Source organism: Nothobranchius furzeri, chromosome 11 (assembly GCF_043380555.1).
Source record: "Nothobranchius furzeri strain GRZ-AD chromosome 11, NfurGRZ-RIMD1, whole genome shotgun sequence".
NCBI classification, from domain to species: domain Eukaryota; kingdom Metazoa; phylum Chordata; class Actinopteri; order Cyprinodontiformes; family Nothobranchiidae; genus Nothobranchius; species Nothobranchius furzeri.
In genome coordinates, this window is record NC_091751.1 from 65,951,510 (window position 1) to 65,970,164 (window position 18,655).

At 42.0% G+C, this 18,655-nt stretch overlaps 1 protein-coding gene across 1 annotated transcript in view; it reads right to left on the minus strand.

The window, feature by feature from the left end:
• Nucleotides 1-10,178: 10,178 nt before the first annotated feature.
• LOC107384353 (tissue factor) overlaps nt 10,179-18,655 on the minus strand; it is a 16,579-nt gene continuing 8,102 nt past the window's right edge. Inside the window, exons 4-7 of the mRNA XM_015957582.3 lie at nt 15,396-15,499; nt 15,124-15,302; nt 10,757-10,922; nt 10,179-10,640 (exon numbers count right to left, since the gene is read on the minus strand). Of these exons, the coding sequence (XP_015813068.1) occupies nt 10,495-10,640; nt 10,757-10,922; nt 15,124-15,302; nt 15,396-15,499 (595 nt within the window). The 3' untranslated portion in view covers nt 10,179-10,494. The remainder of the gene's footprint in view (nt 10,641-10,756; nt 10,923-15,123; nt 15,303-15,395; nt 15,500-18,655) is intronic.

Sequence of the window (18,655 nt, forward strand, 5' to 3'; positions counted from 1 at the left end):
TTATGCTTGACGCATTCACTTTCCGCGCGGTGTTGCGGCTCGCGGATGGAACGCGCTTCACAACTCGCAGCGTTTATGGTTTGTGCGGCTCGTCTCTGCGGTGAGCCAATATTCTCCCAAACTGTAGGGGGCAGCATGGAGCTCTACGGCATGCATCCAACACTACACCATAGTAGAAGTAGAAATTACTGTTTACAACATGGCATTCCAGCATTTTTAACAGCGTTCTCGTCTTTTCCGACAGTGCGAGCTATTTCTCTCCAAGAATTATTAACAACATGTTGATCACGGTGATCTCTGAGAGCTGAATCATACAAATGTCTGTATTTACGAACCTCTGCCATACTAGATCTTGCCGGTCCGCCATGTTTTTCCGCGTCCGACCGTCCGCGTGGTTAGAAATTTTCCGAGGTGCGCGTTGCAGAAATTCTGGGCCGTGCGGAGGCGCGGCGGAGGGGCGTTGTTGTTAAAATGAAGCAAAATGATGCTACTTTTCCGCGCGGAGCCGTGCGGACCTCGCGGACGCGTCAAGCATAAACCAACCTTTAGCCTCCTCAGGCAACTTGTTCTAGTTTTGATTCTGGTTACCATGGTGTGCTATGCTTTCTCTCCAAACCTACAAAGCCTTTGTTGTTACCTCACTAGTCATCCAAATCCAGTGTGACATTGGAAGTCTTCTGTCCTTCATGTACATGTTATCCTGCCATGTGAATAAAGAACATTATAGGGATCTGTGAAGTACAACTGCAATCCTGCAAGACAGCAGATGTAGATATGTTTATAATAAACCTGCTTTAAAATAATATTCACTGTTGAGCTGAAAATGCTGCTCTGTAAGTGATTTGGTTGTGTGTAACAGAATATGCTGATAATCTGTGTAACATGTTGTTTCTGCAACACATTTTTGACAAATCAATGAAAACAGATCCCTGATGTATATTTGTCAAATAAAACTTACATAATAAATCAATATGATGCAATAAAAAGAAAAACAAATCAGAATTTCAGAGAGTTTGACCGGAAAAGCTTACATGCATACACACACACACACGCACACACACACACACACACACACACACGCACGCACGCACGCACGCACACGCACACACACACACACACACACACACACACGTACATACATACACGAATACACACACACACAGACACACACACACACACACATACAAACATACGTACATGCATACTCATGTACATACATACATACGTACATACATACGTACATACATACGTACATACATACATACATACATACACATGTACATACATGCATACATACATACATACATACATACATACATACACATGTACATACACATGTACATACATGCATACATACATACATACATACACATGTACATACATACATACATACATACATACATACATACATACACATGTACATACACATGTACATACATGCATACATACATACATACATACATACATACATACATACACATGTACATACACATGTACATACATGCATACATACATACATACATACATACACATGTACATACATGCATACATACATACTTACATACATACATAAATACAGACATACATACAAATAAGACATATAAAATAAATCAACATGATGCAATGAAAATAATAATGAATCAGAATTTCAGAGAATTTGAGCAAAAGAAGCTTACATTCATGCATGTATGCATACAATAACTTGTAACACCAAACGTTTCATTTATGCATTTCATTTGAGATCATGTCCGATTTGTTGCAAGTCTGTTCCAGAGCATCAAGTGTCGGTTCAGTTTTAAAAGAATAAAACTTTCAGTTAGTTTGTGATGCATTGCCTGACACCCACCAGGGTTCAACATGATTTACATAAGTTCAGAAAAAACATAATGGATTTTTACAAATATTTAAAAAATCATCAACATGAAAACTAGAAGGAGGTTGAAGCTCACCATGCTCATTCCTGTTTGTATACATATTCACTAACAATCTGTTTTTAGGTTACAAAACTGAACATGCATCTGGGTCTTTGGAGGACTATAATAATCTTTTAGAGTATTTAATAGTTGTACATAATTTAATAAATTATTTAACAGAAGTTTTAGTGCGGTCTCATTTTTATACTTAAGTTTCCCTTTTATTTTGACTTGTTTTTTCTACTTTAAAAATAATGAAAAATCCATCCATTTCCACTGATGCTAGTAGCATAAGACACTGTGTTAGCAACAAAATCCAGGTGGGACTTTTATTATCCAGCAGGTTGTTCTCGCTGGCATTGAGTTACAGATGGCTAAAACACACAAACGGGTCCAGATTTGTTCTACAATCATCTCTGAGAGCGGAACTAATTATTTGTGATGTGAGAAGGTTTTGTTGCAGAGAAAAGCACTTTAGGCGCCCCAGCTGGTTACGCCACTGCTGTGTTAAATCAGGATGTCTGTGGTGATATGTTTTGGTTTTTGTGATAAATACCTGTACTTGTCTAAATGTACTCTAATTGTTGTGTTACCCAAAAAAACACCTAATAAAACATCTGTGCAGTTCATCATGCGGTGTGCTGCTCTGCTGATTTTGACTGATTTTAGCTTTGACAAAGTAAACAAAAACTGTACTTTTTTAAGAGTAGCATTACTTTGAAATTACTCAAGAGTAGAAAAACAAACTTGGAATACAAGCAACTCAACTACTGAGTAAATGCATGATCATAGCAAAGAAATGTGAATTAATGAGACAAACACGCCCCCACATCCTAAAAAAATCATAAAAATGTATCAAACCTCCCTGAAGTACACTTTTTACAGTTACTCATGCAATTGTAACTGAGTAATTGTAACTATAGTTAATAGCATGTCTGCTGCTGTTCACTATGGACATGGACACTCCGCTTGCCTCCATCTCACCTCAAGGGAGATGGTGCCAGAGGAGCTATGTGCCTGCCCTGTAACTGGAGGGCTGCAGGTTTGAATCTCAGTCAGTCTTTCCCAGTCGATGTGTCCTTGGGCAAGACCCTTCACCCTTCTTTCCTGCTGGTGGTGGTTGGAGGAACCGGTGGCAGCTGTGGCAGCTGTGGTAGCTCATCACCACCAGGTTGGGGCTGTAAGATTTTATGTTTAATCAGTGTTATTGTTGCTCTGGGTTTAGTTTTATTCTTGTCATGTTTGAGGCTGTTTCCTGTGACCCAAAATCAGAGCAGGGAAGAAGGTAATTAGGTATGAACCTTAAAAGGCTGTAATAATGAACAGCAAAAACCCAAAAAATAAATAAATAAAAAACACAGAACAGACTAAAACAGGACACCAAAGCCCTTACACTGTGACGACTGGGGGCTTTTATTCTTGAACTTCGGAAGTTGTGGCGTTGCTGTTGGCTTCCTGGCTTCTGCCTGACAGTTGTTAGCAACCAAATAAACAGAAGAGATGATGAAGATGATGATGGGATCTGATGCAGAACAGATGAAGGAGATGGACGCTACCCTTTAGTTTCCATGTTTGATCACTAGCAGCAAGCAGGAAATGTCTTAGAAAGTTGATGAAATGGGAACATTGAAAAGGTCATCGTCGTCGTCTTCCTCCGCTTATCCGGGTCCAGGTCGCCGGGGCAGCATCCCACCTAGGGAGCTCCAGACCGTCCTCTCCCCGGCCACCTCCACCAGCTCCTCCGGCAGGACCCCAAGGCGTTCCCGGACCAGATTGGAGATGTAACCTCTCCAACGTGTCCTGGGTCGACCCGGGGGCCTCCTGCCAGCAGGACATGCCAGAAACACCTCCCCAGGGAGGCGTCCAGGAGGCATCCTGACCAGATGCCCAAACCACCTCAACTGGCTCCTTTCAATCCGGAGGAAGTCATTATGATGAATGGAGAAGAAGTGTTTTCCATTCATCATAGTGTTTTACATTGAGCACATAAATGTTCTGCTGGTTCTTATAAATGTCTATTCATATGATGGTCTGTGTGTCATTTGACCACAAAATCACATTGTGAGAAGAAATAACACTGTTTTGAATGTGAAGTTTCATTTTGCAGGTTAATTGAGGGGTTTTGCCCATTGTGTGTGTATTTTTGGATTTGTGTGAAAACTGTAATATAATATTACAGTTTTTCTCAATTGGTATGAGAATAAAATCCATTGACTGAAGAAAGTTCTCAGGTGCTTGAACTCATTAAGCTAACTGTTGAGCCTGTTGTCAAAACCTTAAATCATTTCACACAGTTTAGCAAAACTCTAAACGCATTCTCATTCTTAAAACACATTCTGCACTCTAATGTGCATGCGTCCATAATGGTAAACACCAGTGACACATTTACCCATAACAAGAGCACAAATGTCATTGGTTGAACACAATCAGTCAAAATAGATTTCACTTGTTTCAAATGATGTAACAACCGATATAAGCAAGTTCAGAGAGCAAACAGGTGGTTGAAGGTAGGAATGAGAAAGTGTGACAATGGATAGAAGAATTCATGTGAGAGGACGGGTGCGTATGCGAGGTGGGGGATGAGGAGGCGGGCAAGAAAGGGAAAGAGGAGGACGAAGAGGAAGAGGAAGAGGAAGAGTGGAAATATCCAATGAAATTTGAGCAACAATCATAGACCATGTTGTTGTCCATGAGCTGACAATGAGAGAGGCAGGACTTAGAGTGCAACCCAATTTGAGCCCCAGGAGGGAAAATGTTGCATGTGATGTCGATGAAGTGCTGCGGCCTGACCCAGCCCACAGACAAGAAGAGACCCATTGATAACATGTTGAGTCTTATGTTGTTTTTCATTTAATGTAATATTTTTCTTCATTGTCATTGAACACTGTAGCACAATTAACTGCAGGCTGTTTATGGTACAATAAACAAATTTTATGGCTCTGAACATTGTGCTTTCGATTTTTTGGTGTATTGTTTACTGGCTGCTTGATGGTGTATGTAATTTAGAGTAATTTGATTATGATTTGAGAGTAGTGTTTGATTTTGAGCACAGCTAAAACTGTTTTGAGACGAAAAATTTGATTTTGCAAGAGGAATGAGAGGTTTTGTAAATCCTGCTTGAAGCTGAGGTTTTGTGTTTAATGTTTTGAGAAAAGGGAGCAAGGTTTCAGGAATTGTGCTTTAGCCATTGAGAAAAACTGTGATACTAATGAGCGTCTGTCAGCTGTCTCATACTCGTTAATATCCGTTCACGTAATGTAGTTTAGCTCTTAGTGAGAGGGAGAGAGACGCCCGCCATCCGGTTCTGGAGCTCATGCAGGCTTCTGTGAGCTGGATCCGACCCAGACACCAGCGAGCCAGTTGAGTTGGTATTTTTAAAAGCTGCGCATCCTCTCCTGGTGGTCCAGGCGGCGGTTCTGATCCGGTTCCGACCCGGAATTCAGCTGGCCCGCTGAGCAGCGTATCTCTTCTGGTGGTTCTGACGATGATCTGAGCTCCAGAAATCCGTATTTAATTTTTTTAACCCCGCTACGGGTCTGCGGAGCCCTCAGCTCCGGAGCTGAGGCAGCTCCTAGCTTCTAACTCCCTTTGGTTACGTCAGAGGTTCAGATTTAACAACAAGAGCCTTTTTAGAAGCTTTGCTGAGAAAAGCCACTTTTACTAGAAAAACTGCTGTTATGTATTTTACAACGAAACATCCACAATAAGCATTCAAATGGTATTTTTTTGTATAGCGTTTTACATGATTTAGAAAAAAAAATGAACCTGCAATTTGCTCTTTATCTGGAGAAAACCAAATCAGCACAAACAGCTGATCAGGCAGTCAGCATGGTGGTGGACTGATGGTTTGGGCTGATCCTATAGCTGCAGCACTCACTAGTCCACTATGAAAACCTCTTGGTACCAAAATCTCTAATTTCCCTCTAGGATTAATAAAGTATCTTTGAATTGAATTGAACTGGATTTTAATGTTCTAGAGTCTAACGGGAGTTCATCTGACTGACAGCTGATTGGACCAAACTGGGTCATAAAACAGAACCATGATCCAAACACATGTCTGACAAACAGAAGAATCAAGGTTCTGCAATGATCCAAAGTCCAGACCAGAACCTGACTATGAAGGGATAATACAAGAGCTGATGGAACAGAATGTCTGTTAAACTCAATTAAATAAATAAAAACTGGACCAGAACGGCTCCAGAACCATATGAAATACTGAGAAGGTCAAAGAAAAGACAATTGTATTCAGATGCCGTTTCTCTATATGTATACTTGTCTGCACTTGTGTACTCACATACTTGTGAAACGTCATCAACAATGGCCCAAGTACCGTAATTTCTGGACTATAGAGCGCACCTCAATATAAGCCGCACCAAAAAAATAAAAAATAAAGGTTTTCTACACACACACGCCGCACTCAAATACATGAAATGTTGAAAAAATCTTGCAGGGCGACGGAGAGAAAATGGAGGAAATATAAGAACACAATTAATAAACAAATATACACTGAATTATTAAAATCATACAACAAAGCAGTTAGAAATTCCAGAAATAATTACTTTTCTAAAATCGTCTCTGAACACAAAAATAATCCCAAAATTCTGTTTTCCACAATTACAAATATTTTGGGTCGTGAATTTAATTCTTTCCAGAAAACCCCCTCGGATGCTCTCTGTGGGGAGTTTGCAGCCCACTTCTGAGGGAAGGTAGACACCATCAGACGTAACATTTTATCCTCCCAATGTCATGCTGCTCCCGGTCAATCTGAGAGTGTGTGTCTGTCTGAGGAAACACTGGACAGTTTTGTCTTGGTTGAAGTTGAGATTATTGATAAAGTTTTCTCCTCAGTGAGGCCTACCACGTGTGTTCTGGACCCTATCCCCACAAGGTTTTTTAAACAATTGTATGACTCTTTTAGAGATGAGATTTTAACTTTGATGAACTGTTCCCTTCAGACGGGGGTCTTTCCTGCTGCTTTTAAACGGGTCAGACCCCTGTTGAAGAAGAGCAATTTAGATTTTAATGACTTTAACAATTTTCGACCGGTATCCAACTTACCATTTTTAATTAAAATTTTAGAGAAGCTTGTTTTAATACAACTTAATGATTTTATCAACCGCCAACATGTCCTAGAGAAATTTCTGTCTGGTTGTAGGGTGAACCACAGCACTGAGACGGCCCTTCTGGAGATTTTAAATGATTTTAGAACAAATTATGATGCCCGGAGGGCGACAGTGTTGGTTCTGCTGGATCTAAGCGCTGCCTTTGATACAGTAGACCACACTATTCTTTTAACCCGTTTAAAACAGATCGGCCTCTCTGGTGTTGTTCACAGTTGGTTCACTTCCTACCTCACAGACAGAACTTTTATGGTGAGTTTGGATACCTGTTCCTCTGGGGTCTACAGCATCACATGCGGTGTGCCTCAGGGTTCAATTCTGGGCCCAGTGCTTTTTAACCTCTATATGCTCCCTCTGGGCAGCGTCATCAGGAGACACAGGGTGAATTTCCACAGTTACGCTGACGATACACAGTTGTACATCTCCGTGTCTCCTGATGACGCACAGCCAATGGAAACAATTTTTAATTGCATTTTAGATATTAAATCAGGGATGACTGAAAACTTTCTCCAGCTCAATCAAGGCAAAACTGAAGTTTTAGTCATCGGTCCTGAGACCCAGAGAGAGAAACTTTTACCTAAACTACGATCACTGTCTTTTTATCCATCACTACAAGTGAAGAATCTGGGTGTTATTTTTGACTCTGAGCTGATTTTTATCCCCCACATTAAAAACATCACAAAAATAGGTCTTTACCATCTTAAGAATATCGCCAGAGTCTGCCCTATTCTCTCTCGGGCCAATGCAGAGACGCTCATGCATGCTTTTATAACCAGTAGAATTGATTACTGCAATGCCCTGCTTTCTGGTCTTCCCAAAAAGAGCATCTCAGGTTTACAACTTTTACAAAACTCAGCAACACGTGTCCTGATGAAGACCAGGAAGCGGGAGCACATGGCTCCGGTTTTAGGGTCTCTGCACTGGCTCCCCATATGTTTCAGGATGGATTTTAAGGTTCATTTAATGGTTTTTAAGTATCATAATGGTCTTGGGCCTTCTTATCTTTCAGAACTGCTTTGACTATATAAACTCTCGCGGTCTCTGCGCTCCTCTGGCAGCCGTCTTCTAGTTATCCCTAAAGTTAAGACACACACCCACGGTGAGGCGTCCTTCAAGTACTACGGCCCTCGCCTTTGGAACGGGCTGCCGGAGGACCTCAGGGAATGTCCAGGCTTTTAAGAATAGGCTCAAGACCCACCTTTTTAGCTTAGCTTTTAACTAATTACTATTTATCTAGTCTGTTTAACTGTATCACCTGTCATATTTGTTTAAATATATACATACACATACCTATTTCTCTCTTTTACTTACTTTTGTAATTTTATTTACATCTTAGTGTTTTTATATGATTATGTTTTCTTTTACTATCTTTATAATCAATTTGTATCAGTTACTTTTTATCCATATTAGCTTTTGTTATTTTACAGTTATATATTTTAATCCTCCAGTGTTTCCTCTGCGGAGCCCTCTGCCTTGGGGCTGGTGGTCGGCGGCGGCGGCCGAGCCGCTCCTCGGGTAGTGCCCGGGCAGTGGTGGGGGTCTCCGCCCTCCCTCCCTGGGCGTCATGGGCCGGTGTCTGGGCTGCTGCCGTGGATCTGTTGCTGTCGAGGCAGCTGATGATGTGTCGTCCATTACCTGACCCATCCGAACTCAGCCTATTGTTTACTCTGTTGTTCACGTTTGTGCATGGACGTAAATTTGCACACACACCCCCCCCCCCCCCCCTTTCCAAAGTCAAGTTTTGACCCCTGCACTTTTTACCATCCAAAAACAATATTACGCTACATTAAATTGACACTGGTTGAGCTTTAGGACCACGCGGGAAATAACCGTTTGTGTTGAAGTCTGTTTCCCATTAGAGCATACTGTAAAGATACACCCCCCCCGTGCCCCCCCCCCCCACACACACACACACACACACACACTTCTAAAGTGAAAATTACGTCCATGCCTGTGTGTGTGTGTGTGTGTGTGTGTGTGTGTGTGTGTGTGTGTGTGTGTGTGTGTGTGTGTGTGTGTGTGTGTGTGTGTGTGTGTGTGTGTGTGTGTGTGTGTGTGTGGGTGAGTGTGCGTTCACCTTGGAAATTGGTTGCAGGAGGGGAAGTGTAATTGTCAATTGTTTTATATTTGGGGAGGGGGCTGGGATGGGAATATGGGATCTATGGGGCCATTTTAATCTGTGAAGCTCTTTGAGTTGTATTTTATTTATTTTTTGTATGAAAAGTGCTATATAAATAAAGTTGATTTGATTCGATTTGATAAAACGGTTTCTGACTTCACTGCGAATGTTCTGTTGGTGAGTAATGGTCAGAGTTTCTGCTGCTGTAGAGGTTCTGTTTGACCATCAAATGGACTCACTTTTTCTGTTTTAGTTTTAAATGTTGTTTCTGTTTGACAATTATGACTGTTGGATGTTTCTCTACACCTGACATTAGACCAGACCCATTTGGAGCCTACTGAAGAACCTGAAGGTGATTTCGGCCATAGTTTGTGTCGCATTTTCTCTTTCTGTCGTAGTGGCGTAGTGGAAGAACTACTCTGGTCGTACAAGAGGATGTAAACCAACCTCCAAGAAGATCAGCTCCTGATGCGGAAAACAACAGAAAACATCGCTGAATCTATCCGCATCCTGGAGTGGATCTAAAAAGGTGGCATTGATTTGCAAGAATGAGTCTTAAATGTCTGACTACACATGAATGCATCGTGTGGCATAAAGTTACTCATTTTAAAGGTTTGGAGCATTGGTTTAATTAAGAATCTGCAGTGGTCTCTAGTAGGGATGAATGCCTTGTAAGAAGTACTCTGGGGAAATAAAGCTCCGGTGCGCCCATTTCAGGAACTAGAAAGCTGCCACATGAGAATTGAACTTCAGACGGCAGGATGTGGACTCATTTCCTGATATTAGGACATCTCACCTCTGATTGGTTGACAACAATGCAACTCTACCACTGACTCTGTTTGCTACGCAACATGGATGTTTTATCTCCACAAATAACTCAAGTCTGGAGGAGTTCTGCTGTATGGTGGAGTTGCTAATGCTAATGCTTAGCTTCTACTGTTGTTTCCTGGACGTTAAACCAACAACAGCCTTTTCCATCACAAGTAAAGATGAAGTCCACGAATGCCAAGTGACAGTGTGACGTAGATCTGTCAGGATTTTCTAATCCTAGAGTTTCACCGTTTATTTTCTATCAGAAGCTGAAGCAGGAGATAGGTGTAGGAGACTATTTTCATGTTCAGCCTGCATGAAAACTCAGAGTGACCAAATAAAATCAGAAATGGTTTTTCAGTGTTCCCCACCTTTAAGAATCTTAATAAGGGTGGTGAGATTATTGATTGAAATGACTAACTGTGATTAACTGTGATCGTATCAGCGTGGATACCTCTGCCGTAGAGCGCAACCACACAAAAGGTCCATGGCCCTCTCTCGCCACCTGTAGAATATTTTTCTAGCTCACATCCTAGACAGGTGTTGAAGTCTGGGGTGTTTGGAGGGTTGTGTTTCTTTGGTGGTTTCTTCGGCAGCAGAAGACAGTCAGTGAGATAGTGATGATGATGACTGTGAGTGAGACGAAGATGATACCAGCCCATGCTCCAGGACTTAAAGCTAGATAAGTGAAGGAGAGTCAAAATCAGACACCTTACACAAGGAGCAGTTTCTAAACAGAACTGGGTTTTCTTAAAGAAGCTGGTATTAAAGGACAAGAAGAGTTCTGTAGCCACCTTGCAGGAGATGTGTGTCTCCCTGTTTACACAGCTGTTTGCTCCAGGCTCCGTGCTGCTTGGCTTTGGCTCTGGAGGGGATGTAGGCGGTCACCATGAAGCAGTAACTTTGACCTGCATCTAGCCCCGACACAGTAGCCGTACTGGAGTCAGACACGATTTCCCTCTGTCAGGTAAGAGCCACGCATTAACATGTGTCTGAAGCATCAACTTCCTCCTGCCTTGACTTCTAGAACATCACGGCCTTTGAGGGAACTGGAAAAAGTGTACAATTCGACCCAACACCTACCCCACATCCACACTGCATTCTAGACCCATGTTTAAATGGCAAAAAGGCCTGTATTTGATATAGCGCCTTCTAGAGTCCTGGAACCCCCCAAGGCGCTTTACAACACAATCAGTCATTCACCCATTCACACACACATTCACACCCTGGTGGGGATGAGCTACGATGTAGCCACAGCTGTCCTGGGGTGCACGGAGGCGAAGCTGCCAAGCACTGGTGCCACCAGTCCCTCTGACCACCACCAGCAGGAGAGGGGGGTTAAGTGTCTTGCCCAAGGACTTAACGACAGCAACAGACTGAGCGGAACCTGCAACCTTCTGATTACGGGGCGAGCACCTAACTCCTGTGCCACTGTTGCCCCTTTGCTTTAGGGTAGGGTGGCATTGGGCCAGAGTACACATCAGATCTCCTTCAGGTATTTATGCCCAGCAGGACTCTGAGATCCTTAGGAAGCAGTCAGCTGGTAGAACCCGGGTCAGAACCAAGCTGGGTGAAGCTGCTTTTAGCTACTATGCTGCACACAGATGGAATCAGCTTCCTCATGACCTCAAATGTGTGAATAAATGTTCTTATGCTGCACCTTCTGCACTGTGTTTGCTCACCCCTTAACTTTAACGTAGTTTATTTTTCATTTTTAAATTGTATTACATTGATTTTAATGTTCTTGGTAATGAAAAGCACATTGAATTGTCTCTGTGTGTGAAATGTGCTATATAAATAAAGCTGCCTTGCCTTTAGCTTGGCTGATAGTTGAATGCGAAAATAATCTTTCTTGTATCTTTATAGCTTCTTTATTATCGTTATAATATATTCATGGTATCTTTATAGTATGTTGTGCTAATTATACTACTCTATAGTATTTTAATTTTGATGGTTTTCTCTGCCTTCGTTACATAACACGCAGACTGAATTTTCACTAAACTGTTATTCTGTTGTTTCATGTATTTTCTATTGAACTTGTTTTTCTAGCCTGTGTGCTGCTGTCAATAAATTCCCTCAGGAGACCAATGAAGTACTTCCTTTCCTAATCTACTCTACTATTTGTATATTATCTCTGCTGTATCTTTATAAGATCTTAAAGGTCCCTAAATGATTTTAAAGCGGTCACTGAGAAACTGTGGTCTTTCTAAAGGATGAATGGTCACTCGTAGTTCCCATTCAGGCTCAATATACCATACCATACCATACCATACCATACCATACCAGGTTTATTTATAAAGCACATTTAAAAACAGCATGACAGCTGACCAAAGTGCTGTACAGTAGTAATAAAAAGGAAAACCCCAAGATGAAAACAAGATAAAAATCATATAGGAGATAAAAGGAATAACCTAAAAATTTAAAAGAAACATACTAGAGTAAAAAACAGAGTCACAATAAAAACAATAAAAGCTTGGTCATTGCTCAAAAGCTAAATGATAGAAGTAGGCCTTCAGTACACACTTGAATTGACCCAGTTCTGGGGCCTGTCCAACACTAAAGCCTGGTTTATGCTTCTCCGTCAGCTCCGCAAGGGACAGACACGCACGGATTGACGGAAGCGTTTTGCTCTTTTACTTCTCCGTCTCCTGGAGAGTGTTGCAAAGCAATTGCCCGGCAGGACCACAGAGGGCGCAGCGCTGTTCTGTTCTCATTCTCCCACCGCTTCATGCGCTCCCCACCTCTAAACCAACGTTTCCTGTCATTTCCGTCCACAAATAAAACGCTTGCTGCGCATCTTTTCACTCCTCCAGTCATGTTCATATTTTTAGAGTTTTTTCGTGAGGTGTTCTCGAAGCCTCTCCGTGTCTGCCGCTAGTTATCCTCGGCTCTCTTTGCAATGGCGGCGCTGTAAACAACAGCGGCATCCTGACAATCACAAGCTTGCGTAATCCGTCTCGTTAGACGGATGTTTAAAAAAGTGCTCGACTCCGTACGTACTTGCGTGCCCTACGCAAGGACGGATAATGGCGTTGCGTGTCTCCGCACTGACGCAGACGGAGAAGCATAAATCAGGCTTAAGGGGGAGAGCATTCCAAAGTTTAGGAGCAGCGAATGCAAAGGCCCGCTCCCCACGAGATTTATACCTCATTTTTGGGATGCACAAAAGCAAGTGATCTGCCGATCTCAGGCTTCTGGTTGGAGCATAAGGCTTAAGCAGTTCTGATAGGGGCTTGACCATTCAGGATGTTGTAAACAAAGGTCACAACCTTAAACTGGATGCGATATTTAACAGGCAGCCAGTGCAAGCGTGCAAGGACAGGTGAAATGTGACAGAGACAGATTTTTTACTCCGGATTTTAAGAGGTGCTGCAGAGCTAAGAGCAGCCGAGCACACAGTATTGAAGGTGGTCACCATATCATCTACATCCATGGATTTAGACCTGGGTGAAATGGTTGAGAAGCCATCGGCCAGACCAGATGACAGTAGGGTGAAAGTAGATGGCGAAATACACCTGACGTAATGACGTGCTTGATGTCTTACAGTGGAAGGTGTCAAATCACAGATGTTGAAAATAATTGGAAAATGATCTGAAAAACAAACCGGGTTCACTGAAAGATCAGAAATTGATATTCCAATAGATAAAACTAAGTCCAGGATGTGAGAGCGATCATGGGTAGACTCCTTAACCAGTTGCTGGAGGCCAAAGGAGTCCAATATGTCCATGAACTCCCTCACCAAAGGCTTTGCAGGACAACAGATGTGAATATTCAAATCGCCAAGGATAATCACTCTATCATATTTCAGGAGAAACTCTGCTAAAATGTCAGAAAATTCATTTCAAAAGTTGTTCAACCCCCATTGCCTGCATTAGCCACAGAAAGGAAATAGACGGTAAAACAATCTGGTTCTTCTTCCTTGGGGAATGTCAAGCTACGAACTCAGCTGAAAAGTACATGAAGTACCAGAGAATATGGGCTGATATAAACGATCGCAAACGAATTACTTTGTTTCGGTGGAGCGATTTTGTGAATATAGCAGCGGCCGCGCGCAGGAGTGGCTGGAGTATTTGTGTCATTACCTCTGCGTCCTCTCTGCTCATAGAATGCCCGCAAAGCTGAGTCCATAAATGACGTCATATATGTGGATACTGGATCTTTTTTCATTCTTCAAGCAATTTGAATTTTTAGGAAATCCACATCTTGATTCTGGGTTTTAAAATGCGTTGTAATAACCGCGTTACTGACACTTGTACCGAGTAAATATTACCATTTTCTTTCCCTGTAATGCCTTACATTACCACATTACAGCAAAATGCAATGCATTACAGTAATTAATTACTTTTGTACCACGTTTCTCCCAACACTGCAAGCTAGATGCATCTAAGATGTTTTGCTGCCCTCTTCTGGTCCAATACAGATCACCTCAAGTCTCACACTCTGCCACACGCACCAGGGGCATCCAGATAACGCAGCAAAGCCGAGAACGTCAGTTTGTTTTAATATTGCTAGGGGAACAAGAATATTGGCTTCTGATTTTTAATCAACAGAATTATTTATCAAAGTCTAGGTTTGATAGCCCGTATGGGGATCAAACCCATGACCTTGGCATTATTAGCACCACGCTCTAACCAGCTGAGCTAACCAGCCACATTGATAACTGGATCTTGTTGTATTGTTGTTGTGTCCCATTTATTTGTTTTTTTTTTTTTCTTTTTTGTGGGGGGGGGGGGTGTCTTCTCTCTTTCTGCAGGTCTAGAAGCAGACTCTTGTTCATTATTGTCTTTTCCTTTCTCTTTCACCTCTGTCTCCGTGTCTGGTCGGAATTACAAAGCATTCAACAACAATAACAATAAAGTTTTAAGTGTCAGGCGTGACATTAAAAGCAGACGCTTTGATGCTCCACCTGAGAGTAAATCTGTAAGGCGTGTCACCAGCATTCAGACATCAATTCTGTTTGCTGAACAGCCAGACAGGACACGGTAAAAAATAAAAAATTAAATATTGCTGGGGGAAATAAACTTGGCTGTGAGATTGCTGGGGATAATTATTACTATAAATTTGTATTTCTATAGAAATATTTGTCCGTTTAAAGTTGAATTACAATATGCCCTGTCTATGAGGCCGAACAGTCCATGATCACAGAGAATAAATAGCATACCTCTCTTGTACTTCCAGACTTGTAGTACAGGATCTTGTACTTGAGATCACTTTTGAGAATGTCTCTGATGGTTAGCTGCTTCCCTTGATGATGGATGGAGGTGATGGGATCAGTGATGCTGATGCTTACTGTACTCATATCCACTTCCTTCAGAGAGAATTCCACAGAACTGATGTTACCTGAGGAGATCAGTCAATATTATTGATGAATGGAAGCTTAACAATGACCATTTATATACTGACACGTTATTTAGCTGTAAAGGAGATACTTACTCTCTCTGTAGGGGTTGAATCGTGAGGAATACGTGTGAGGAAGGTCATCCATGTAGTCATAGTCTTGGGACAGAGCTTCTGTTCTGATATCAGCTTCATGGAATCTGTCAAAAAGAAAGACATAAAAAAACAAGTTAATCAAAAATGTATTTAGTTTAGGATGCTCAATATAATCTGCATCATTATCACTATCTACCAATGGCCATTTTTAACACGTACACTTTTAACATATCCATATATTTTTCAGAGATCTCCTCTAAACGCTGCAGCTGATTGCAAGACTAAAATAGAATAGAACATTGTTGTCATCGAATAACAACGTACAACACAATTCAGTTCAGTTTATTTATATACTGTAGCACCAAATCACGACAAGAGTCGTCTGAAGGACCTTCACACAGTAAACATTCCACTGCAGGTTAGTTCATTGAGTCAATCAATTAAAGATTTCCTACATAAGGAACCCAGCAGGTTGCATCGAGTGTCAGTGACTTTACGGCAATCCTCATACTAAGCAAGCATGCAGCGACAGTGGAGAGGAAAACTCCCGTTTAACAGGAAGAAACCTCCAGAGGATCCTGTTTCAGTATAAGCAGCAATCCACCATGACTCACTGGGGATCGAGAAGACAGAGCACACACACACACACACACACACACACACACACACACACACACACACACACACTACTTCTGTGTTTTTTTTTTTAGCAGTTGTGTCATCAGCTCCTGGGTTTAAATACTAGCACACCACCCTTCCATAAAACGAGGAACAGTTTTGAGCTGTGTGTGGCTAAAATAACCAGACATTCTGCATTTTTCCAATAGGACTACAAAAAATCTTAGCGAGAAGAAAAAATGGTGGCTTGGCTCTGTGTTTAGCCGAGGGCTATTACCATATTTGGTAGTTATCCTGACGAAATAATTTTTTTACATAATAGATAATTTGAAAAACTGAACGGGTGGACAAATATGCCCAAAACTTAATTATTAAATATCTAAATAGCAACTCCAGTGAATAATATAAGCCTTTTTGCTCACTTAGACACTTAAAATGTGAAACACACTGTGTTAATGGATTAAAAAAAGTGGGTTTTTCATGTTATGTCTCCTATAAGTTTGGCCCGCGACTTCATCCCAGATTTTCATTTCTGCCCAGTGTGAATTTAAGTTTGACACCCCTGTCTTAGTAAATATTCTATTTGGTGAGAAATAAACTTTATTGTATTTATCCTCGTGAATCTATAATTAAAGGGTAAACTAGTAGTAGCACATTCAATGTCAAAGAAAGTAAAATGTTATTTTCAGGAGAGGGAGAATGTTTAAGTGGTTAGCAACAGTGTTCAAGATGGTGCCCCCTCCATGAGGCCACCACAGCTCAGCAGAGCACCATTGTAGCTTCTTCTGGGGAGAAAAACACTTAGAAAAAAACAAAGTTAACAGCTGAAATAGCAGGAAATTATGCATTTAAGAGAGAAGTGGTAGAAGAAAGTAGTAGAGAGGGGTTTGCATGTCCTCCAGCAATCTAAGCCTATAGCAGCATAACTACAGAGATAACCTAGCCTTTTAGATGGAGGCATGTTGGAGGCCCTCCCTCTACTCCCCCACTTGTCCAGGTCTGGGCTAACGTCGGATTTTAACCATAGACCCTATCAAATACAAATGTTTTAAGCCTGGTCTTAAAAGTAGACAGGGTGTCTTCCTCATGGACTAAAGCTGGGAGTTGGTTCCACAAGAGCCTGATAGCTAAAAGGAAAACATTGTGGGGTACTCTGACATGTGTACACAAGCATACTGAGATTCATTTGAACGAACAAAACATTTAATATGTCTGCACACTTAAAAGTAAAATGACACCAACTTACACAGTTATGCTAAACAGAGAGTGATCGTTGCTGGGCTTTAATCACAAGAACCCTGGTGTTCTGGCTCTGTAGAGGGTGCAGCTTGGAGATCCGAATGTCTGACCTGATTGTGTTGACGGCTGAGCTGTTTTCCACACAGAGCGTCCATACAAGGCCCTTTTTGTTCCACACATGACCCAGCTCTTTATATAATGTGAGAGCAGCAGCATCCTCTGTGTTTACTGTGAAAGCTAACTGCTGGGGGTTATAGAGAGGAAGTCTCTGATGTTCTGGGAGACCAGTTGCTCTAAACATGAGGGCTCTGTGGTCATTTAGTCTATGTTTCCACTTGAAGTCAGTTCAATCAAGCAGCATGTTAGCTGCTGAGTAGAAAGTTACAGCACCACAAAGGATGGAGTTTGATCACCATGGAGGAAAGCTGGTGCTTTGTAGTGATGTGTCGGTCGCAAACGAACGGGCTCTAAGAGCCGGCTCTTTGCAGTGAACGACGGGAGCTGGCTCGTCATTGGGAGCCGTCTCCTCCCCTTGTGCTTTGGTGAAAGCTACAGGCGATTGGTCAACATGTGTAACTGCGTGTCCAGACTGTCCACACACAGAGCAGTAGGGGTGGGGAAGAGGGAGGATCAGACTCAGACACACAGCAGAGCACATGCGGGCGGAGGGAGACGAGAGGGAATGAGGAGGAGGAAAAAGGCGAGAGAGAGAGAGAGAGAGAGAGAGAGAGAGAGAGAGAGAGAGAGAGAGAGAGGAGAGTGCGACAAAGACGGTGAGAAAATGAGCGCCAGCAGTCAGAAAGTGGAGATTTCTGAAAGTGTTCAGTTATCAAATGCATAGAAATGATAAATATTTGTTATATAGCTTTTTTTTTACATTAGTAAATCATTTTACATATAGTTTTGCATTATTTTGGTTATAAATGTACTCTACGCAACAGAAAATTTGAGGAGCCACTTGGGAGCTGAAAGAGCCGGCTCTTTTTGGTGAGCTGAGCCAAAAGAACCGACTCTCTAAAAAGAGCCGAAATTCCCATCACTAATGCTTTGTGTAAAATCAGCTGCTGCACTGGTACTGAGACTTTTTTAGCGTTTTGTTTTTGCAATAACTCATCATGTCCTACTAAGACACGTCTTGATGCAAATGTGTCGACCATCTCCTCCACGTTCCTCTGATTCCCATCCGCCTCATTCCTGCGAGGATTCCTGGGCTGGATCACGTAAGAAGGATGATGCGAGCAACATCCGGACATACCAGGAGTAGCGCATGTTGGTTTTGTTGCTCGTTGCAGTCTATTTGAACATTTCAAGAGGATTTTAACAATGACTTACCCCTGAAAACTGCACTCGCTCAGCTCGGGGACATGTTGCGCTGCTCACAGTGGTGCTAACAGCCAAAGTTA